The 24,613-nt window shown below is 35.7% G+C and overlaps 1 protein-coding gene across 3 annotated transcripts in view; it reads left to right on the forward strand.

The window, feature by feature from the left end:
• The window catches only part of OLA1 (Obg like ATPase 1), a 167,950-nt gene that overhangs the window by 89,524 nt on the left and 53,813 nt on the right, over positions 1-24,613 (forward strand). For all 3 annotated transcript variants that reach the window (XM_027128093.1, XM_027128077.1, XM_027128087.1), the window contains one exon: positions 12,949-13,124. In XM_027128093.1, coding sequence (XP_026983894.1) covers positions 12,949-13,124 — 176 coding nt within the window. The remainder of the gene's footprint in view (positions 1-12,948; positions 13,125-24,613) is intronic.

Below are 24,613 nucleotides of genomic sequence, written 5' to 3' on the forward strand. Positions count from 1 at the left end.
ATAACTGGAAGTTTGTACCTCTGAATCCCCTTCACCTATTTCACCCACCCAGCCCCCTCCTCTGGCAGCCCCAGTTTGGTCTCTGTATCTATGAATCTATTTGCATTTTGTTTTGTTTGTTCATTTGTTTTGTGTTTTAAGTTCCACATAAGTGAGGTTATATGGTATTTGTCTTTGTCTGACTTATCTCACTTATCATGATACCCTCTAAGTTATTCCATGTTGTTGCAAATGGCAAGATTTTATTTTATTTTATTTATGACCATAACTACCCCTTTAAACTACTCTTCCCCCATACAATAAAGAATTTTTGTCATGTCATTTATAAAAAATAAATAGGAACTAGCATTTTTCAGTGTTTATGAATAAAGCTGTAGATGTTAAGTGAATTGCCAATGCAAGTTTAGCTCTCTCCCTTCTCTTTAAATAGTAATGAGCTATAGAATTATAAGTAAGTTGGGAATCATAGTTCTGACACAAGGTAGGTTTTAAAGAACGGATTAGAAATGTGAAAAGATAGAGATTTTTTTGAGGAGGATATCCTTGTCTTGATTTCTAACATTGTATTTAATAATTTATTTTTTACTGGTTTAGGATTGTGGCCCTTAACCATTCAGTGATTTTGGTGGGACTCTGGATTAGAATATAGATGCTCAGAACATTTATTATTTACCACATAGGACACAGGATATTTTGCTGTTGTGATTTAAGATTCAGTATATTTGTATAATAATTTTATTTCTTTTTTTCTAGAGTCTGTTTAAAAATTTTTTATTGGAGTATAGTTGATTTACAATGTTGTGTTAGTTTCAGGTGTACAGCAAAGTGAATTGGTTATACATATGCATATATCCACTCTTTTTAGATTCTTTTCCCATATAGGCCATTACAGAGTATTGAGTAGAGTTCCCTGTGCTATACAGTAGGTCCTTATTAGTTATCTATCTTGTATATAGTAGTGTGTATATGTCAATCCCACTCTCCCAATTTGTCCCTCCCCCCCCTTACCCCCTGGTAACCATAAGATTGTTTCTTATATCTGTAACTCTATTTCTGTTTTGTAGATAAGTTAATTTGTACCCTTTTTTTAGATTCCACATATAAGCAATATCATATAATATTTGTCTTCCTCTGTCTGACTGACTTCATTTAGTATGACCATCTCCAGGTCCATCCATGTTGCTGCAAATGACATTATTTCATTCTTTTTAGGCTGAGTAATATTTCATTGTATATATGTACCACTTCTTCTTATCCATTCATCTGTCCATGGACAGCTGTCCACATCTTGGCTATTGTAAACAACACTGCAATGAATATTGGGGTGCATGTATCCTTTTGAACCATATTTTTCTCCAGATACATGTCCAGGAGTAGGATTGCTGGGTCATATGGTAGCTCTATTTTTAGTTTCTTAAGGAACCTCCATACTGTTCTCCATAGTGGCTGTACCAGTTTACATTCCCGCCAACAGTGTAGGAGGGTTCCCTTTTCTCTACACGCTCTCGAGCATTTACTGTTTGTAGACTTTTTGATGATGGCCATTCTGACTGGTGTGAGATGATACCTCGTTTTAGTTTTGATTTGCATTTCTCTCATAATTAGCGAAGTTGAACATCTTTTCATGTGCTTTTTGGCCATCTGTATGTCTTCTTTGGAGAAATTTAGACCTTCTATTTAGACCTTCTGCCCATTTGTTTTTTTCTTTTGATTGGGTTGGTTTTTTTTTGATATTGAGCTGCATGAGCTGTTTGTATATTTTGGAGAGTAATCCCTTGTGTTCATTCATTTGGAAATATTTTCTCCCATTCTGTGGGTTGTCTTTTTCATTTTGTTTATGGTTTCCTTTGCTGTGCAAAAGCTTTTAAATTATATAAGTCCCATTTGTTTATTTTTGTTTTTATTTTCAGTACTGTAGGAGGTGGATCCAAAAAGATACTGCTGCAATTTATGTCAGAGAGCATTCTGCCTATGTTTTCCTCTAGGAGTTTCATAGTATCCAGCCTTACTTTTAGGTCCTTAATCCATTTTGAGTTTATTTTTGTGTATGGTTTTAGAGAGTGTCCTAATTTCATTTGTTTGCATGTAGCTGTCCAGTTTTTCCAGCACCACTTATTGAAGAGACTGTCTTTTCTCCATTGTATATCCTTGCCTCCTTTGTCATAGATTAGGTGACCATAGTGCATGGACTTTCTATTCTGTTCCATTGATCTATATTTGTTTTTGTGCCAGTACCGTACTGTTTTGATTACTGTAGCTTTGTAGTATAGTCTGAAGTCAGGGAGTCTGATTCCTCCAGCTCCGTTTTTCTTTCTCAAGATTGCTATGGCTATTTGGGGTCTCTTGTGTTTCCATACAATTGTAAAATGTTTTGTTCTAATTCTGTGAAAAATGCCATTGGTAATTTGATAGGGATTGCATTGAATCTGGAGATTGCTTTGGGTAGTATAGTTATTTTCACAGTATTGATTCGTCCAATCCAAAAACATGGTATGTTTCTCCATCTGTTTGTGTCATCTTTTATTTCTTTCATCAGTATCTTAATAGTTTTCTGAGTACAGTAGGTCCCCTACATAGGGACAGGTACCGATCCAAGAGCACGTTCTTAAGTCCAATTTGTTCGTAAGTCCAACAAAGTTAGCCTAGGTACCCAACTAACACAGTCAGCTCTATAGTACTGTACAGTAATAGGTTTATAATGCTTTTCACACAAATAATACATAAAAACAAACACAAAAAATAAAGAAAACATTTTTAATCTTACAGTACGGTACCTTGAAAAGTACAATAGTACAGTACAACAGCTGGCATACGGGGGCCGGCATCGCGTGAACAGGCGAGAAGAGTTACTGACTGGAGGAGGAAGTGGAGGTGGGAGATGGTAGAGCTGAAGGATCATCAGCAATAGGAGATGGAGGGCAAGCTGCAGTTTCACTCATGCCTGACATTGATGGCACGGGTTCTGGTTCCTTGCTGGATTCAATTCTATCTACCCTTTTGAAAAAATGATCCAGTGATGTCTGGGTAATATCTCTTTTTTTCCTGTCATAGATGACATGGTAGCACCGGATTGCATTCTTAATGGCTGCTGCAACCTTCGTGTACCATCCTACGTTTGGGTCCTGTGCCTCAAAAACTAACAGTGCCTCCTCAAATAAAGAAAATCCCCTTGCCATTTCCTGCTTCGTGAATCTCTTCGGTTCATCATTTACTTCTTCCTCTTGTCTCTCTTCGTCCTTTCTGTGGGCCTCCGATTCCATCAGGTCTTCATTAGTAAGCTCCTCATGTTGCACAGCAAGGAGTTCAGTGAAGTCATACTCTTGCAGATCTAGCTCCAGCTTCTTGCCGAGCGTCACTAAGTTGCTGAAGACCTCTTTCAACTTCTTATCCGAACGCATGTTCGCATCTTTGAAAGTTTGCAACTTGAAGGTTCATATGTAGGGGACTTACTGTACAGGTCTTTTGCCCCCTTAGGTAGATTTATTCCTAGGTATTTTATTCTTTTTGATGCAATGGTAAATGGGATTGTTTCCTTGATTTCTCTTTCTGATCTTTCATTGTTAGCATATAGGAATGCAAGAGATTTCTGTGTAACCTGCAACCTTACCAAATTCATTGATTAGTTCTAGTAGTTTTCTGGTGGCATCTTTAGGATTTTCTATGTATAGTATCATGTCATCGACAAACAGTGACCGTTTTACTTCTTCTTTTCCAATTTGTAATCCTTTTATTTCTTTTTCTTCTGATTGCTGTGGCTAGGACTTCCAATACTATGTTGAATAATAGTGGTGAAAGTGGACATCCTTGTCTTGTTCCTGATCTTAAAGGGAATGCCTTTCAGGTTTTCACCACTGAGAATGATGTTTGCTCTGGGTTTGTCGTATATGGCTTTTATTATGTTGAGGTAGTTTCCCTCTGTGTCCACTTTCTGGAGAGTTTTTATCATAAATCAGTGTTGAATTTTGTCAAAAGCTTTTTCTGCATCTATTGAGATGATAATATGGTTTTTATTCTTCAACTTGTTGATGTGGTATATCACATTGATTGATTTGTGGATATTTCTAGAGTCTTTGGTTATATAATACTTTTTGCTTCCATACTTGATTTGGGCTCTTAAATCTTACATGTACCGATGTTACCTTAGATGCAGATAAAGATCTTTTGACTTGAAACCTTGTCATGATATCTCCCCCACACCTCTCTCTGTCTTTCTCTGTCTCTCTCTCTCTTTCTCATTGCTTTTATGTAGATGACATTATTTTCTTTGCTAAAGTTACACTATGTATCCTGCCTTCATATCTCCCATCAGTATTCTAGTGTACTTCTTTATCACCATATTTGGAGTACAGCAGTTCTCTTTTAGCTGGTTCCCTACTTCTGGTTAGTCTTTCTAAAATGCCACTTTTTGTTTGTTACTCAATAACATAAAAACCAATGTTGCCTTCCTATTGACTAGCAGATGCAATCCAGACTTACCTTGCTATTTGGACTTCCCTATTCTTTACCCTACTGGGTGTACTAAGTTTTTGTCTCCTACCACTCCTCAATACAGTGTCTCACTATAGTCAGCTTTCCAGTAAGCCTTCTTTATTTCAACCTTCATTTTTTTATCTGATGCTTTTTCCTGTTACTTGTCATGCCTTTCTTTATCTTCTTTACCTATACCAAATTTCTGTATTTAAAGGCCTTGATGATTCGTTATTATTAATTGAACCTATATTTAAGGTCCTTGCTAGTGAGTATTGTTCTCCTTTTTTATTGGCTTAGATTTGTTTTCCCAACCAATTGTCTAATTATTAAGACTAAGGTCCTCATATTTTGATTTTTGTTTTTAATTCTTAAGACTTAGCACATTGTTATGTATAAGCAAGCTTTCTTTAAGTGGGGAACTTACGTTTAGCAAGGCATATTGTGGTCTGCATATGTTGAGGAGGTGACAGTTTATGCATTGATTGTATAGTGGTAGAGGATGGAAAGAACTTAAGTAAAATAGGCCCATCTTGACCACATACCCTCTTATTTCCAAATAAACTCTAGACATACAATTTGGAATATCAAGTTTTCCATGACAGGTAGTTTATAAAGTACCGCTGTGAAGCCTGTACACTTAAATACATCACGTGTTTTAAAATCTATTTCTGTATAGCTAGGGATGCTTCGCTTCTGAAAGCTGAATATAACCCAAATTTAAGTAGTAATATAGCAAAGCAGTTCACTGAAGTGCTGAATTTTCAAAGTATATTTTTATTTCTGAAGTCTTTTCCAGTTAGATTAAGCATCCTAAAAGTATGGATTTATCTGTCTTACTCAAATCTTTATGGAATAAGGTAGGATTTGAATGAATGAATTAATGAGTAAGTTGGTCAATCTTCAGTCCATTTATAATTGAAAATAGCCAACTCATTTCTGCCAAATCATACCAAGAAATAAATATGATGCAGAGTGTTCAATACCACGTGGATAGTCAAATGTATCTCACCAAGTCTGTATTTTGACTGGCTCTCAGTAAAGAGGTATTTTTTAAAAGTCACAGCTTTAATATGAGCATTGACATTTTGCATTCACTTAGTGAACACATTTTATAATAGAAATGATTTATTTAATAACTAAAAATACATTTTTTGTTCATTTTATTTGCTGTTACCTCAAAGTATACTGGAGTCAATCAAGCGAGTTTGGGGCTGGAAATTCTGTGAAAGAGTGTGTAATAGAGGGTTAAGAGAGAGAGCTAAGAGAGATATCAACATTTATGTGGTGGTTAGAGCAAGGAAAGGAATAGCCTGAGAAGAAATGGCCAGAGAAAATAGAAGAAAATCAGGAGAATGCAGTTGAAATGAAAGAGACGTCGTCACTGCTCTGAAGTTAGGTGCTACTGAGAGGTGATTCAAGATTCCTGAAGAATGGCTGTTTGATTTAGCATCATGAAGGCAAGTCATTGGTGTTCTTTTTGAGATCGATTTCTGATAGCCTGGTGGGGGCACACTCCAAACTGTTGTGGGTTAAGTTTTGTATAGGAAGTAAAGAAGTGGCGAGAGCAGGAATGGCTTGGAGCCAAGAAGTTTGGCTGGAAAGGGAATTGATGTCTGAGGGTGACTGACCTGACTGATTTAACATAGAATCTTAAGCCTCCTTAAATATTGATGGGAAAGTATTGATGGAAATGGTGGTGGTACAAATATAGGAGAGAGAGAGGCATAATAGATTGAGGTCTCAGGAAATACAAAGAACAGTCTGCGAAGCAAACTTCCTTGGAAGGGGATAAGATCCAGAGCAGAGATAGTAGAGATTGGACATAAATAGTAGAAGGTAATGCTTTCCAGTTTACTGCTGGCAAGAAGGAAAGATTGGGTAAAAACAAAAAGGGGGTTTGGTATTCCAAGGTGACATGCATTTTCTCTGTGAAGTGAGAAAGATTAGGTCTCCTGGGTAGCAGGAGGGAAGAGGAAAAATCGGAAATGTGAGAGAAGTCAAGAAGGTTTGAAAAAGGTGCTTTATTGGGAAAGGAAACATTGCAGGATTGCTGGGTGAAGAATCTTTGTGATGGAATCCAGTCTGAGCCTAGCTTATGGTTAAATTTCTCTTATAACACATTGTTTAATAATGAGACTTTATTATAGTTAGTATTATTTTCAGTCACCATTTTTATATGTATATAAAGAAATGTACAGATATAAAATAATTTTCATGATTATGGTGGTTTTCTCCCTGTGGCTAGTGACTGCAAAACCAAAATTTTAACTAAAATTTGTGTAAGTTTTTCTACAAGTTAAACTTGTTTATTGTGTTTAAAAAAGAATGACTTTTTAAAATGACTTGTTTTTATGAACAATGCATGTTCATTATAAAAAGTTTAAGCAAGACAAAACTGATAAAGAAGATTTAAAAATTACTCAACACCTCCTTGCCTAGGAATTACTTTTATTAGCATTTGGTCTGTGTTATTAAAAGAGAGAAACAGTTTTATTAAAATGTGATCATTAATGTATATACTGTTTTAAATAGAATACTATATTTAGTTGGAAAGAAAGAAAAAGAACTGAAGTAATACAGAAGAAATTAATGATTCTGTACCAGTTGGTTGACCAACTTGAGGTTGGTCAATTTTTGTTTCAGTGTTTGTTTATGCTGGCATACTTAGAATGTGAAACTTCGAAAGTGGCTATGATTTCTAAGTGGGCCACCTTCTTGACAGAATCTCTTTCAAAGGCCTTGACAGTTAGAATCTCTTTCAAAGGCTGAGAAATCTTATGGTGTTTTACCTTGTATAATTAATCTACTCAGAGTATATATAGAGAGGAATATTTTCAAAACCAGAATGAGCTTAGCAATGCTAAAATTTAGCTCTTTCGTACTCTTCAGTTATAAGAAATAAGAGAAGAGGTCCATGTTTACATCCTTGAGTCGTAGTATTCTCATCTCTGGCATATGGAAGAAATAGACTCTAATGGAAAGGGACATAACTATTATAAAATATTTCTCAAAGAACTACTCTTTGCCAGAAGCAATGATCATCTTTCTCTAGGAGAAAGGAGAATACTCCTTTCTTCTTGAAACATTTTCTTTCCCCTACTCCTGGAAGAGCATAGTCCTTGTTTTTCACTGACTTTGTCACCACTTCGTAGTCTCTTTTGCCAAATCCTTCCCTATCAGACACCTGAGTTTTTAGTGCTCTCTCTGTATGATGTCATCCAGCCCATAACTTTAAACACATCTGATAATTCCCAATTTTGTATCTCCAGTCATGACCTTCCAAACTACATCTAGTCCATTCTATCATATGTTCTCAGTACAAACATTCTCATCTTCTCTACAGCAGCAATTTTATTTCAGGTTACCACTCATCTGCACCACTGCAACTACCCCCTAACTTAGTCTTTCTGCCATCACTCTTGTCCCCTCCCTTAAAGTCTGTTCTTTTGAGAGTAACCAAAGTGGCTTCTTTAAGTCATAAATCATATATCATCATCCTACTTTCCCTTTATTTAAAGCTCCCTAATCAATGGCTTCCCATTATAGCTAGAATAAAATCCAAACATCCATGGCTTACAAATGTTTGTGAACTGCTTTACTTCTCCAACTTAAACTTTATTTACTATCCTCTGCTGTGGTTCACCCACACTGACCTTATTTCTACTTCTTAGAACTCTCTTCCTTCAGGTCTTCTCATTACTCCCTCATTCTGGCCATTCTATTCTCAGCTCCAATACCGTCTCCTCAGAGAGGCTTCTCTGACTATCCTAGTACAAGTATTGCCCAGCAAATGTAAATTGATACAGCCACTATGGAGAACAGTGTGGAGGTTCCTTAAAAAACTAAAAATAGAACTACCATATGACCCAGCAATCCCACTACTGGGCATATACCCTGAGAAAACCATGATTCAAAAAGAGTCATGTACTACAGTGTTCATTGCAGCACTATTTATAATAGCTAGGACATGGAAGCAACTTAAATGTCCATCAACAAATGAATGGATAAAGAAGACGTGGCACATATATACAATGGAATATTACTCAGCCATAAAAAGGAACAAAATTGAATTATTTGTAGTGAGGTGGATGGACCTAGAGTCTGTCATACAGAATGAGGTAAGTCAGAAAGAGAAAAACAAATACCGTATGCTAACATATATATATGGAATCTAAAAAAACGGTACTGATGAACCTAATGGCAGGGCAGGAATAAGGACACAGACGTAGAGAACGACTTGAGGACACGGTAGGGAAGGGGAAGCTGGGATGAAGTGAGAGCGTAGCATGGACATATATACACTACCAAATGTTAAATAGATAGCTAGTGGGAAGCTGCTGCATAGCACAGGGAGATCAGCTCAGTGCTTTGTGACCACCTAGAGGGGTGGGATAGGGAGGGTGGGAGGGAGGGAGACGCAAGAGGGAGGGGATATGGGGATATATGTATACATATAGCTGATTCACTTTGTTGTACAGCAGAAACTAACACAACATTGTAAAGCAATTATAGTCCAATAAAGATAAAAAAAAAAGTTTGCCTAGCGATGCCACCCCCTCCCCCCAGCACACACATGCTCTATCACATTATCCTATTTTATACGGAATAGTACCAAAATAGTTTTTAAAAATCAGATGACATCCCACCACCAAAATGACCATAGTTAATATTTTCAGACATTTCTTGATTTTACAAAAAAAAAATTGTGATCTCACATTTTTGACTTAATTTATTTAAATAGGAAATGTTTTCACTAATGTAAGTGGGAAATTGCCAAAATTGAAGATAATGAAAATAAATACAATGAAAACTACATATTTAATTTTTTAGCCTTTAGAAGCTCTGAGGCTGAGGCCTGTTCTGTTGATAAAAAGTTATCAAAAAAAAGTTATCAACATTTATAAATGTTAAACATTAAAGATCAATGGCATCAAACCAACATTTTCTCCTTGACATAGTCAGGACTAAACGAGAATTGAAAGAGAAATAACTTTCTCATCAAGCAATTCAGTATGATATAGTCTTCAAGATGACTCTAGTCATCTTCTTTATCAGTAAAGTATTTCCCCCAAAAGGGAATTGTGATAATAATTGTAACATTTATGATACTAATTGTTTTAGTTAATGTGAAGTTGAAATAAATAACTTTTGCCATGGACTAGGGTAAAAATGTTGTGGTGAACTAGTAAGAATTAGTGGGGGGAAAACCTGTAAACTCACAAAGTTTATTATAAACTGTTCCAAGGTGAATTGAGTGACATGAAATGATATTATTCAAAATTAATGTTTGAGTATATTACTATGGAGTTTCTTCTAAATTACTAATTCCTACATCATAAAAAAAATAGTATATGCCCCAGTTACTGAAAGAGTTCTCTGTTAAGCACTTTACATATATTATCCAATTTAATCATACCCATCCTCTGAAAGGTAGAAATATCTTATTTTAAAGATATGATAATGAGATCCTTAGAGGTTCAGTGATTTGTCTAAGATTTTATGACCAGCAAGGCTGTTAAAGCCCTTATTCTTTTTAAAAAAAAAAAAAAATTATTTATTTATTTGGCTGCGCCGGGTCTTAGTTGCAGCACTCGGGATCTTCATTTGCCGCACTTGGGACCTTTAGTTGTGGCATGTGGGATCCATTTCCCTGACCAGGGATCGAACCCCAGCCCCCTGCATTGGAAGCATGGAGTCCCAACCACTGGACCACCAGGGAAGTCCCTAAAGCCCTTATTCTTAACCAGTAAATCTTGTACTAAAAAAGATATGAAAGAATGTTATGATGTGAGTGTACAGTGATGTCTGTTGACCCAGGAGCATGTCTTTGGAAATTAATCTCTGATTTTTTAGTTGTAAGAAATGGGAGGTTGCCCAAATGGCCGCCAAATTTTCTGTAAGCTTACATTTTACAGCTCTTTTAGGCCCCAGTTGATCACAGGGCTATTCAGTTTTGAAGGATAACTTTAATGTTCCCTTCCGTTCATTTTTATCTTAACTTTTGGCACTATTTATTTTTAAAAATAAATTTAAGTTATTTGCATAATATGTTACCACCTCATATACAAATGAATAAAATAGGAACACTAACTTTCAGGCATAGGAACAACAACGCAATTCAGTTTCTGTTATCCACTTAATTAAAATTGAGGGCTGGGACTTCCCTGGTGGCGCAGTGGTTAAGAATCTGCCTGCCACATAGAGAATGGACTTGAGGACACGGGGAGGGGGAAAGGTAAGCTGGGACAAAGTGAGAGAGTGGCATGGACATATATACACTACCAAATGTAAAATAGATAGCTAGTGGGAAGCAGCCGCATAGCTCAGGGAGATCAGCTCCGTGCTTTGTGACCACCTAGAGGGGTGGGATAGGGAGGGTGGGAGGGAGACTCAAGAGGGAAGAGATACGGGGATGTATGTATACGTATAGCTGATTCACTTTGTTATACAGCAGAAACTAACACAACGTTGTAAAGCAATTATACTCCAATAAAGATGTTAAAAAAAAAAAAAAATCCACCTGCCAGTGCAGGGGACACGGGTTCGAGCCCTGGTCCAGGAAGATCCCACATGCCTCAGAGCAACTAAGCCCGTATGCCACAACTACTGAGCATATGTACTGGGACTGCTGAAGCCTGTGCACCGAGAGCCTGTGCTTTGCAACAAGAGAAGCCACTGCAATGAGAAGTCCGTGCACCGCAACGAAGAGTAGCCCCTGCTCACCACAACTAGAGGAAGCCCATGCAGAGCAATGAAGACCCAACACAGCCAAAAATAAATAAATCAATTAATTAAAAAAAAATAAATTTTAAAAGGAGGGCTGAAATTAAGAAATTGCCATTTAAAATCTGCTGATGCATTTACTGTAGGGATGTTGTTGAGGACATCACTATAGTTACTCATTAGCCCCTACATCAAGATGACTATATAAGAAATTTTTCATTCTAAGTGTCATAAAACGTTTTTTATTTCTATAACTGAACTGACCACGTTTCCTTTGTTGATCTGAGTGCCAGGAAACTAACTTTTATTTTCAGTTTTCCTGTTTTATTGTGCTATTTGTGTAAGTTGCCTCATCATGATAAGAAGTAAATAGTATTGTGCTTCCAGGGAAACTTTTTTCATACTTTTCAGATATTCAAAAAATTTACCTAAACCATTGTCTGTTGTGTTTACTAGTAAGATATAATGTACCTCCTCATTTCTTACTAATTTTGTTCATATGAATCAGGTACTATATAACATCGATTGTTTGCCAAGAATACTTAAGTATTATTTTAAATAGTTATATTTAATTGTAATAATTTACTTTTATAATTATTATTACCAAATATTTCCACGTTAAGATATGAACAGATTAATTATTTTAATTCTGGGGAATTATATTTAAAAAGTTTGCAACCTGTAATGAGAATGTCTTGGTTTTTTTGTATGTAAGAATGAGCTGTAGTCAGTTTTTCTCTTATCAAACTCAATCAAACTGTCATGATTCCTATGATACCTCTATCTAAAATAATAGATACTGTATGTTTGAAAGCATCTCATTTTGGGAATATAATCTAATTGGTAATTTTAATTAAATTAACTTGTTTATAAATGTGTTTATTGTTTGGTGGGTATATCATTGCATTCTGTTTATAATATTTCTTAGTATTTGTTCATTTTTGTGATACTGTTATCTGATAATTTGAGTAAATCCCAGTTGAATTATGTTGCCACATTATGTCTTCAAAAGGGCATAAAGTCAGTACACATGCTTGAGTAATGTCTGGTTGTTTTACCCTTATGTTTCCAGTTGGCAATTTGAAATTATGGCTTCAACTGCACTTTAAATATGTGATAATAACATGTGTTTCTAATAAGGGCCAGCACCATTTTGTTCAGATAGTGTGAATGGTTGTCACTCATATATGACGAATGCACCTTCATCTGCTTCTTTGATAGTCCCCTAAAAACCATACCCTCAAATCAGGCCGATGAAATTAGCTGCTGTGTAAATTGTGTGTCTGAGTGGTTCATTATCTAATCACCGTCAGAACCACAGTGATAAAGTAGATTGAAGCAGGGAAGAGGTCTGCCAGATGATTTCACCACCACCACCACCCCCCGCCCCAAATCCAGTTTCCCTTGGAAACCCTAATAGTGCAGTTTAGAACTTCAGGCTCTCATGCCTGGAATACGGTATCTTTTAACGTACCAAACCTGAAAATACCAGTAGTTCTGGAGCATAATTTTCTTTCTTTAAAGATCATAATTTTATTTATTTCAATCAGTTTTTGAAACGTTGAGGCTCTTGAATTACTGTTTTGCTGCTAGTGCCCTAAACAGTACTAAATAGGAAAAAAAATACTCTGTCCTACTTGTAAGAATTCAGAATAACTTGAATAAATTGTTAACCTTCTAGGAATCTTGGCTCACTCTAATAATGAACTTCTGTGTTATTTGTTTATTGAATTGCTTCCCTTTAATTTATTTTAGGTGCTTTTGAAGATGATGATATCACGCATGTTGAAGGAAGTGTAGATCCTATTCGAGATATAGAAATTATACATGAAGAGCTTCAGCTTAAAGATGAGGAAATGATTGGGCCTGTTATAGATAAACTAGAAAAAGTGGCTGTGAGAGGAGGAGATAAAAAACTAAAACCTGAATATGTAAGTAAAATCTACAGCTTCTTTAGATATTTGAGTTCATTTTCCTTGATTAAATTTTTAAAATAAAGCACATACAATAACTAATATTGTTATGGAATTTTAGGATTCAAGGATCATTTCTGTTAAAAAATTGTTGAGAAACCTTGTTTTCTCTTGGCAGCGAAGGATTGTGGTGACAGGCTGTTTAAGGTGTTCTTAGGAGACCATATATAGCAGTAATATTGAGTATTTTATGGTTACTATGTATATCCTCAAGTTTTGGTGTTGGAGATGTGGGGTTTTATGATGAAAACTTACTGGATTTAGATAAAGGACTGAATATGAGTTTTGTGGATTTGGAAGAAGTGATTTACATAAGGAATTGGTCTTCCACAGTGATTGACCGAATGAATGCACTGTTAAAGTAGACAGATAATTTTAATCTTTTATGGTGTGAAAACACATGTCATTGTCTTTAATATTCAAATGTGTTTTCTATCACATTGTAGTGAATAATTATTAGTAATATTGTAGGAAATGTTTCAAAATCTGTTTTGAAGCTTTTAGTTTAAGTATCATCAAATTGTCTTTTACCTTAAAAAAGCAGCCTTAATTATATATTTTCTCATTAATTAACATCTTCCACAAACTGTTCTTGATTTTTATGTTTTTTTGTTATAGGAAGAGATTTCTTTTCTTTTTAACTTTTCATGTGTTTTTAATATGTTTATTTTTTATTTTCTCATTTTTGGAAACTGATTATCTTTTTGCTTTCTCATTTATTTTTAATAAGTTTGGAAAACATACCTTTGATTAGGGAACTCTAATAGGAAGAAATCAATTACAGAATCAACCTCTAAACAGTCACACTACCAATAAATTATGGTCGAAAGTGCCTGGTCTTGGAACAGGGAGACCTGTATTGTGCTACTGATTTCCTTGAGAGTCTGGAGTGAGCCCAAGTCATTTTACTTTTCTTAACATCATAGTTACTTCACTTTTTCCCTGTTCAAATAGAATGGAGAAGGGAGAGCGATTTGTCTGAGGAAATTGTACAAGATTTAGGATGGAAAAGGGGATTTCACATGTGGGTATGAAAGATATCCCTTTCTGTAAAGGGGGAAAACGTCCTGAGACAGATGTTGGGATTGAAGGCAATTCCTTTGCCCCAAACAGCATGGTTTCTGATTAGAGTAAAGCCTTATGCAGTCATCCTTTAGTTAATTGAAACTTACTGACATCCATATATATTTCAGAAGCATTAACTGTCTTCAAAATAAATTTGTCGATCTTACTTTTACTTAAATGGGGAAAAGAGGCATCACGTTCTTCTGAAATTCTTGGGCTACCATTTCCTGGCCTTTCTTCTCAAAGAAAACTAGAATGCTGAGTGTTATTACTCCTTATTTCCCCAAACTGTGATTATTTCATCATTTTCTTTCCTAATATTAGATTCAGCTGCTTCAGAATAAATTATAGATTCATGTTTCTCAACCTTTTTTTTTAAATTATCACTGTCCCTAAGGAAAAAAATTGAATTAAATTTCAATTAATTAAATTTCTCCCTAATGAGAGAAATTAAATACTAACAAGTAAGAATTTGTTGGATAGACTTGAGCTTTGGAGGACCACAAAACATTTTAATAACGAAGTTTTTTCTCACCCCCAAGAACCAATTTTTGCCCCTCTGGGAGTAATATTACCCCTATTGTGAATTCATGCTATAGATTATCTTGTAGCAAAGCCAATACTGGTAAGTGTGGTAAAACAGATGGCTTTTTAGAAATTTTTTTTCAGTTTGTTGTTAGCAAAAATAGGATTCTGGTTGGGTCTATAACGCAATTTGGAAAGAATTAACATCTTTACAATACAGAATCCTTCAGTGTAGGAACATCTTATATTTCTATTTATTGAGCCAAGCACTGTTGGGCACTTTTTATATATGTTATTTAAATCTCACAACATGCAAGGTATATATTATTATCTCCATGTTAAAACTGAGGAAGGCCAAGTTTCAAGAGGTTTTGTGAATTGCTCAAGATTTCATACTTAGTAAATTGTAGATCAAGTTTTTCAACCATATTAGTCCAACTACAGGGCCAATATGTTGGTTTTTTTTTTTTATGCTTTTAAAAATTGTAAAGCATTAACCTCATATGTATAGTTTAACAAATAGCTGTGATACAAATGGGAGTAAAACCTACTTGCAGGTCAAGAAATAGAATATTGTTTAGCACCCCAAAGTATCTCCATCACTTACCAGTCTTAAAACTTTCTGTCTTCCCACAGCTAACCATAATCCTGAAATTTATAATAATATCCTTATCGGTGTATGTGCCACCTGCAATGATATGAATTATTTTCCTGAGTGCAAACTTTATATAAATGGTATATAAAGTGCAAACTTTATATAAATGGTATCATGTTGTATCTATTTATATGAGCATTTTCATTCAGCATTATTTTGTACGGTTCATTTATGTTGCATTTATCTTTAATTCATTTGTTTTTCTTAATGTAAAATATTTCATTGAAAAAAAATACCATAATTTTAAGATCTGTTCTACTGTCAGTGGGCATTTGAATTTTCCCTCAAAGTTTTTTATAATCATGAGCAATGCAGCTGTGAACATTCTTTTACATCCTGATGCATGTAAGGATAAAGTCTTATATTTATCATAGAAGTCAGTAGTATATGTATATCTTCGACTTTACTAGATAACACTGTTTTCCTAGTCTGTGAGAGTTTATCCTGTTGTCAGTACTTGGTATTATCAGACTTTTTCATTTTTGCAGTTTGATAGCTGTGTAATGGTATTTGGTTATGGTTCTCATTTGCAGTTCTCTAGTTATGTAAGATTGGAGACCTTTTTAAGTATTGATTGGCCCTTTAGGATTTCCTCTTTTGTGAAGTGCTTGTTCTAATTATTTTGCTCATTTTCTATTGGATCAGTGTCTTTTTCTCAATAATTTGTGAAAGTTACTTATATATTTTGGATATTAGTCATTTGCTTTGAATGGATTGCAAATATGTTCTCCAATTCTGTGGCTTTTATTTTTAATCTTTTTAATAGTATCTTTTGATGAACAGGTGTTAATTTTAAGGTTAGTGTTTTCCTGTCTTGTTTAAGAAACTTTCCTATCTTAAGGTCATCAAGATAATCTCTTGTATTCTAAAAGCATTATTGTTTTATCTTTCACACTTAGCTCACTAACCCACCTGGAAATTATTTTTTGTAAGTAGTTTAAGGCAGGCATCCAATTGGACTTTTTTCCCCCATATGGAAAACCTGTTGGTCCAGCACCACTTAAAAAAAAAGACTGTCCTGGGCTTCCCTGGTGGCACAGCGGTTAAGAATCCGCCCGTCAATGCAGGGGATGCGGGTTCGAGCCCTGGTCTGGGAAGATCCCACGTGCCACGGAGCAACTAAGCCCGTGCACCACAACTACTGAGCCTACGCTCTAGAGCCCACAAGCCACAATTACTGAGCCCGCACACCACAACTGTTGAAGCCTGCACACCTAGAGCCCATGCTCTGCAACAAGAGAAGCCACCGCAATGAGAAGCCCGTACACTGCAACAAAGAGTAGCCCCTGCTTGCCACAACTAGAGAAAGCCCGTGCGCAGCGACAAAGACCCAACGCAGCCAAAAAAAAAATAAAAAAGACTGTCCTTTCCCTACTCCAGTGAGGTGCCTCCTCTGTCATAAATCAAAGAGCTTTGGCGTCTTAGCTCTTTCCTGAGGATCGGCAGATGAGTCTAGGTAAAAGTGGCCAAGAGCAGCAGTGGGATCCCAAACCTGCTGAGGTGAAGGTGAGAAGGGAAGATGGAATGAGGGGTTAATATCCCATGGATTCTATGGTCTTATGTGTGTTCCTTACATCATTTTTATACTTTCCTCATCCCCTGCTGTCCCAGTCTCTAGTCTAGATCAGGCACAATTAAAGTGTGGTCCTCACACCAGCAGCATCACCATCACCTGGGAGCTTCTTAGAAATGCAAGCTACAGATCTACTAAATCAGAATCTCTGGGGGTGTGTTTTAACAGGCTCTCCTGTTATGCACGCTACACAAAGTTTGAGGATCACTGCTTTAGAGCAGCCACCAGCCCTCTACCCTCCACTCCAGGGTAGAAGAGTCTTAGGCCTTCCCCTACCCTTTTCTTGGTCTAGTAATGCCTCACTACCTTTTTAGGTCCTTGGTACTATTAAGAAGATAATATTTTTCTCTATTTAGGCCTGCTTTATTTTTGTCTTTATAGGCACAGTTACTCTGAATCACTTAGTTCATTAGTAGTGAAAATGGAGGTCTCCTCGATACAATTTTACCAACAGTTTGCTTGATATCATAATATAACAATCTGACAGTTCATGGCGATAAAGACCAATGTTAAGCAGGGAAAGACAGTTTAGGATGAGTTATTTTAAGTAGTTTATTTATTAGTGAATATTTTTACATTATAACTACTTTTGCCTTAAAAAAAAAGTAAGTTACAAACAACAACATTTATAGTATAATCCGGTTTACGTAAAAAATGATAGCTGTATTTTTATAAGTGCATCCAAAGAGGTATGGAAATATGCTCAATTGTTATGTTTTAACAGTAAACATTTGGAAACTAAAAAAGGTTTTTAATGGTAAAGTGTTTGGAAAGGGACTAGTGGCTGTGAGAGAGTGAGTGATTGGGGTGGGCACTTTGACTATTTACCCTCTATACCTCTCTGTTACTTGACTTTTTTTCATTGCAATGTATTATTAATTTTTTTAAGGAAAAAAAAGGTCAAGGAAATTATTTCCTTTAGGTGGCCTCCAAATAAAGAGGTAAATGCATATATATTGTCCTTAGCTGTTTCTGACCTATATTCATCAAACTATAATTTTAGCTTTGCACTAGAGAAAGGGTTTTGAAGTTTCTATCCGAGATTGGAAAAGGAATGTGGTAGGAGATGTGAAGCTGGAATAGATGCATACATGAGAAGTCATAGGCTTTAGGATCAATTTCATCTTCACTAACGTGAAAATTTGGATAGGCAATGTAATTTATGAAGATTAAGAAGAAGCTCCTTACGTGTTTTCTTAACACTGTGACAGTTTGAGTTACAAAGCCATTTTGAGTCATATCTCAAACTCTTTGCCTTTTAATCTAAATTTTGGTTGTGTCTCCTCAGAAGTAGACCTTGAAGCAAGAACTGGAGTACAGGTAGTTTTCTTGGGAGTTAACTCAGGAGGCACACATCAGGGAGTGGGGAATTAAGACCAGGAAGGGAAGGAAACCAATACAAAGTTATGTATATGAGCAGGCGGAAAACCCTGAGCAGAAGGGGATCAGCCCTTCCAGGGATCTCTAGAAAACAGTGTAGAAAGTGTCTTGTAGTTTTTCTACTGGAAGGATGAGGAAGCTGGGGTAATTAATTATTAACTAATTTCCATCAGTCATTGATTGTGGGCTGCTCCTCGGAGTGTTGACTACCTGCCTGGCGCCTGATGCCTGTGTGGTCTGGGCATGGTGCTTAGGCAGTTGCAGATGCTTAGAGTAAGAAGCCATTCAGCATGTACCGGATCTGTGAGGGCAAAGGGCATAGGGGCAGGGCACCAACAGTCTCTGCCAACATTTCTTCATCCAATGTGCATCTAAACTTTGTATCCTAATCATTCTATTTAGTTTTGGTGGTTCTTTAGTATCACAAGTTTAATTTGGTGGTGTTTTATATTCCCTGTTTCTGATTTATCTTTAGTTTTCCTAATACCAAGAGGGTATCTATGTGATTCTGGTACCAACTAGTTCTTGTAGGGGAGTTGTCTGTTTTTAACATTTTCTTGTATTCTCTAACAAATGGTCTAAAGATATAAAATGTGATTGTCTTCTTTTCTTAAGTTTATGTTTGTAATCTTGACTAACAGAATCAGGGACTTTAATTGGATGTAGATCCTAGGCTATAAAAGCTACTTGGAAGTTATAAGAAAAATAGGTATTTTGGTCACTAGGTATTTACTAATTATTCCTTAATACTTGTTCAAATGTGTCTTTATTTTCTGGGTAATCTTTCAGAAATTTAACACTCAAGCCTCTCTTCCTATGAAGTTTCCATTTTCTAGATTTGGTTGTTATGTATTTTTATGTAAATAAGCAGGAAAAACGTGAATTAGATATACTCTAGCATAAAACATGAGACCACTTTTTAATGCTAAAACAGAATCTTCCTGACTACAATGTTCATATATTCTGTCATAAAGATACCTTTTATAAAGTGGGTCTTGCTGTTGTGTTAAAACGGAGGCACTAAAGAAGGGAAGAGTGGGATAAACATTTACTATTGGTATTATTAGCTAGGTGTACTAGTTTCCTAGGGCTGCCATAACAAGTATCACAAACTAGATGGCTTAAAATAATAGAAATGTATTCTTTCACAGTTCTGGAGGCTAGAAGCCTGAAATCAAGGTGTTGGCAGGGCTGTGCTCCCTCTGAAGCCTCTAAGGGAGAATCATTTCTTGCGCCTTCAGCTCCTGGTAGCCCCAGGCATTCCTTGGTGTATGGCAGCGTAATTCCAATCTCTGCCTCCATCTTCTCATGGCCACCTTCCCTCTGTCCAAATTTCACTCTTCTTATAAGGATACTAGTCGTAACCGGATTAAGGGCCCACCCTACTCCAGATAGGCATCTTTAGCTAATTCCCAGCTAAGGTCCTACTCTGAGGGATTAGGACTTCAACCTGTCTTTTTGGAGGACACTTTAAGCCATAACAAGGCATCAAGTTCAAGGTTGATTTTAAAGTGTGTATACATTGTATTTGGAAAAACAAAATTTGGAAAATGAAGGTAGAAAGCTTTAAGAAAAATTTTATTTTGTGTTGATCAAGTATTTGGAAATATTCATACTTAAAAAATATTTATAGAACTAACAGTTACTTAATTAAACAACTAAATAAGGCAACCAGGAATTGTAATTAATGGATCTTTTTTTCCTCTCAGTCTCTCTGAATGAAATAATTAACGTCCACCAAACATATGGCTATTAGCAGATTTCTTCTCATTATTCTTATGGCAGTTTTTAAAGTTGATTTTTTACATAACTTAAAAAAACATTAAAAATATTTAAATATGTAACGTGTTTTTCACTAAAATCAAAAGATTCAAAAAGAGTATACTGTAAAAACATAATTCTCCTACCCACTTCTGTCTTCTCATTTACCCTTTTCTCCTCTTTAGATTCTTATGTATCTTTCCAGAACTAGTCTTACATGACTTAAAAAGATCGTTTCTAAAAGAACAAGATACTAAAAATACTGAATTGCATTCATTCACCTTTCTCCCCATATCCTCTCTGTTCTCGTGGTCTCGCAACTCAGTGGACCCAAATTGTTTGAACTGAGTATCAGTATCTTTGACTCCTCTTTCTCGTGTACAATTTATATCCCGTCCTGTTGATTTTACCTCCTGAATATTCCTTGTATCTCTTCCTTCCTCCTTATTTTAAAAACTTCTTTAGTTTGGGCCTCATTTATGCTTAAACTGATTTCTTTACCTCCATTCTTGCTTTTGTTCTCCACAATTAGAAACTGCAGATCTCACTATGTTATTCCCTTGATTAAGATACCTCACCATCTTCCTGTAAGATACTGCCAACATAAAGTCCAAGGCTTACAAATTTCTTTGTGACCCGACTTTGCCTGACTTATACTTTCTCAGCTCTCCTAACAGTGAACTAAACATTTTGCTTTCACATGAGCTCATTAACTACAACTCTACCCTTTTGCTGCCCCTTCAGTCCTGTTTCCTAGTCATCCTTTGAGACATAGCCTAAAGCAGAAGCTTCTTACTCTTTAAAAAAAACATTTTATTGTGGAAAACTATACATAAAATAAAATTTACCACTTTAATCATTTTAAGTGTACAATTCAGTGGCATTAAGTACATTCACAATGTTGTACGATCATCACCACTATCCATTTCTGGAACTTTTTCACCATCCCAGACTGAAACTGTATCCTTTAAATAATAACACACCATTTCCTCCTCCTTCCAGCCCCGGTGACATCTATTCTACTTCCTTTCTCTATGGATTTGCCTATTCTAGGTACCTAATGAAAGTGGAACTATACAATTTTTGTCTTTCTGTATCTGGCTTATAGGTCCTCAGTTCTCAGTATTATTTATTTGAAGACAGCAATTAGGAAGTGCAAAGCTGTTTAAGACTAGCATGATAACACAAAGAATGTATTGTGTTTGGGGCAAGGCTCACAAGGATTAGGCTCATTTGAGACCAAACTACTTTAGTAGTATATCAATTTATATGTACGCTGAGGGGAATAAATTCATATAACAGCTGATGTTTTGGTGCATATGCTATAGGCATACTTTCCTGGATATTTCTATCTGTCCACTTTCTCCTTGCCTGTCGCCAATGGAACACAGATGGAGAAAATTAAAAATACGACATGTTAGTATCCCCATAAACTCATTATTAGCAACCTCAAGTGGGTCCTCAGCTATATCCAGCTTTCCTAGTTGCTCCCCTGCTCTCTGCTGCAACTGCTTCCCTACTCTCCTCAAACCTCTTATTTATGTCCATTCCCCACTTTCATCCATCCCTACCCTTAGCAGACAACCTTGCCTCCTATTTCAAAGATCAGAATAAAAGCCATCAGACATAGGAATTCCCTCATTTTCTCTCTAATTTTCCACTAGCCAAAACTAAAGCCTACTGTTCATTCCTCTTATCTATGACTAGTTATTCCAATTCTTTGAATCTTATCACTTACTAACTTTCTAGAAATCTTACACTATTAGTCATCCCTTGTTTTTTTTCCCTTTGTTGCTTTTAAGTGATTTTATTGAGGTAAATTAACATAGCATTAAGTTCATCCTTTTCATATATATAATTCAGTGGTTTTTAGTGTATTCACAAAGTTGTATTTCATTCACCAGTAGTTCCTTCTTTCTTGTATATACAACTCATCCCTCTCAAACTAGATCGTTTGCATCAACTATTTAAAGATGTCTTTTTTCATCTTAAAAAACACTTCTTACTGAATACCACACTTCTCATCCTTCAATTACCATATTTTCTCTATTCTCCTTCTTTAAAACCTCTTGAAAGAGTTATTTTTTCTACCTCCTAATAACTCAGTTCTATCTATCTGGTTTATCTGCTCATTAAACTCAAACAGGTTTCACCAGGGTCATTAGTGGCTTTTGCATTGTTAAATCCAAGGAACATTTTCAGTCATCTTGTTTTGTCAGTAGTATTGGACACTGTTGTATCATTGCCTGAACTACTCTTCCCTTGGATTCCATGACCACATTCTCCTGGTTTCCCTCCTACTTCTCTAGCAACTTCTCAGTTTCTTTTGCAGGCTCATCTTCTTATACCTTTTGCTATTAAATATTGGCATTACTTAAAGTTGAGTCTTAGGCTGTCATCTCCTCTCTCAATTCTCTTTCTATGTGATGCCATCCATATCCATTGATACAATTACTATTTAAATACAAATAGCTTCCAGATTTGTATCTCTAACCCCATCTGTCCTCTGAACTCCAGGCTAGTATATTTAATTCCTGACTTGACATCTCATGTGTTTCTCAAAGACAACTCAAAAGTTAGCACATCTGAAATCAAACTCCCTCCCTCAAACCTGATTCTCTTCAGGGTTTCTTAGCTCAGTGAATTGTACCACTGTCTGTTAGATTATGCAGACCAAAAACTTAATCGTTTTTGACACATTCTCTTTCCATCATTTCTCATATCTAATCTATCACTGAATTCTGGCAATACGTTTGGCAATATACAGATGTAATAATATGCCTATATTTTCTTGTGTATATGCATACATATAAAGATAAAGGATAAAACAAATACGGCAAAATGATACTTTAATGAATATGTGTACAGACATTCTCTATTATTGTAGTTTTTCTTTAAGTTTGAAATTATTTCAAAATAAAAGGTAAAAACATAGCAAAATTAAAATGTCTTATGACTTTAATGTATAGAGGTACAGTTAAAATATATGACAGGGCTTCCCTGGTGGCACAGTGGTTGGGAGTCCGCCTGCCAATGCAGGGGACACGGGTCCGGGAAAGATCCCACATGCCGCGGAGCGGCTGGGCCCGTGAGCCATGGCCGCTGAGCCTGCGCGTCCCTCCGCAATGGGAGAGGCCACAACAGTGAGAGGCTCGTGTACCGCAAAAAATAAAAAAATTAAATAAATAAATAAAATACATGACAATAATAGCACAATGGGGGTGATAATGACATAATTTAAAATGATATAATACTCCAGTTAAAAGACAAAGAGTTTGGCAGTTTCTCAAAGAGTTAAACATAGAATTACCATGTGACCCAGCAGTTCCACTCCCAGATTGATATTTCCAAAAGAATTGAAAACTGGTGCTCAAACAAATACGTGTACATGCATGTTTATAGCAGCACTATTCACAATAGCCAGAAGATAGAAGCAGCCCAAATGTCCATCAGGGGTTAAGTAGATAAACAAATTGTGGTATATGCATACAATGAATATTATTCAGCCTTAAAAAGTAAATGAATGCAGATGCCAGATGTGGATCAACCTTGAAAATATTATGCTAAGTGAGAGAACCCAGACATAAAGGTCACATATATTGTATGATTCCATATGTGTAAAATATGCAGAGTAGGTAAATTCATAGAGACAGAACTGAAGATTGGTGGTTGCCAGGAGCTAGTGGGAGGGGAAAGTGGGGGCAAACTGCTTAATGAGTACACGGTTTTACTTTAAAGTGATTGAAATGTTTTAGAAGTCGATAGAGGTAGTGGTCGCATCACAGTATGAAGACTTAGTACTAAATTACTTTAAAATGGTTAATTTTATGTTTATTTCATCTCAATAAATTTTTAAAAAATTAGTTAAGACAGAGAATGTCAGATTGGATTTTTAAAACCCACCTCTATGCTGCTTATAAGGTACATCTTAAATACGAAGACATGGAAAAATTGGAAGTAAAGGATGGAGAAATATATACCACCCCTCTCAAAAAAAAAGCCACTGTATTATAATAATATCAAAATAGACTTTGAAGGAGTTATAAGGAAGTATTTCATAATGCTAAATGTTCAATCTACCAGGAAGATAAAATAATTTTAAGTTTGTATATACCTAATAACATCACTTCAAAATATATAAAGCAAAAACTGATAGAACTAAAAAGTTTTTTTAAAGAGACCCAAATCTACAGTCATGATAGAATATTTTAATACTTCTTTTAGTAATTGATAGAACAAGCAGACAAAATTTTAGTAAGAATATAGAAAACTTAAACGATGTGATTAAGGAGTGTGACCCAGTTGACATATAGAATACTGCACCTAACAACCACAAATGTATGTTCTTATCAAGTACCAATTTAACATTTACCAAAATTTTCCATATTATTAGCCATATAGCAAATGAACAAATTTCAAATGATTGAAATCATAAAGAATATGTTATCTGACCACTATGGAATTAAAATCAGCAATCATCTTTCACAG

Source organism: Aethalodelphis obliquidens, unplaced genomic scaffold (assembly GCF_003676395.1).
Source record: "Aethalodelphis obliquidens isolate GAN/ISIS:26980383/991018 unplaced genomic scaffold, ASM367639v1 scaffold2, whole genome shotgun sequence".
Taxonomy (NCBI): Eukaryota; Metazoa; Chordata; class Mammalia; order Artiodactyla; family Delphinidae; genus Aethalodelphis; species Aethalodelphis obliquidens.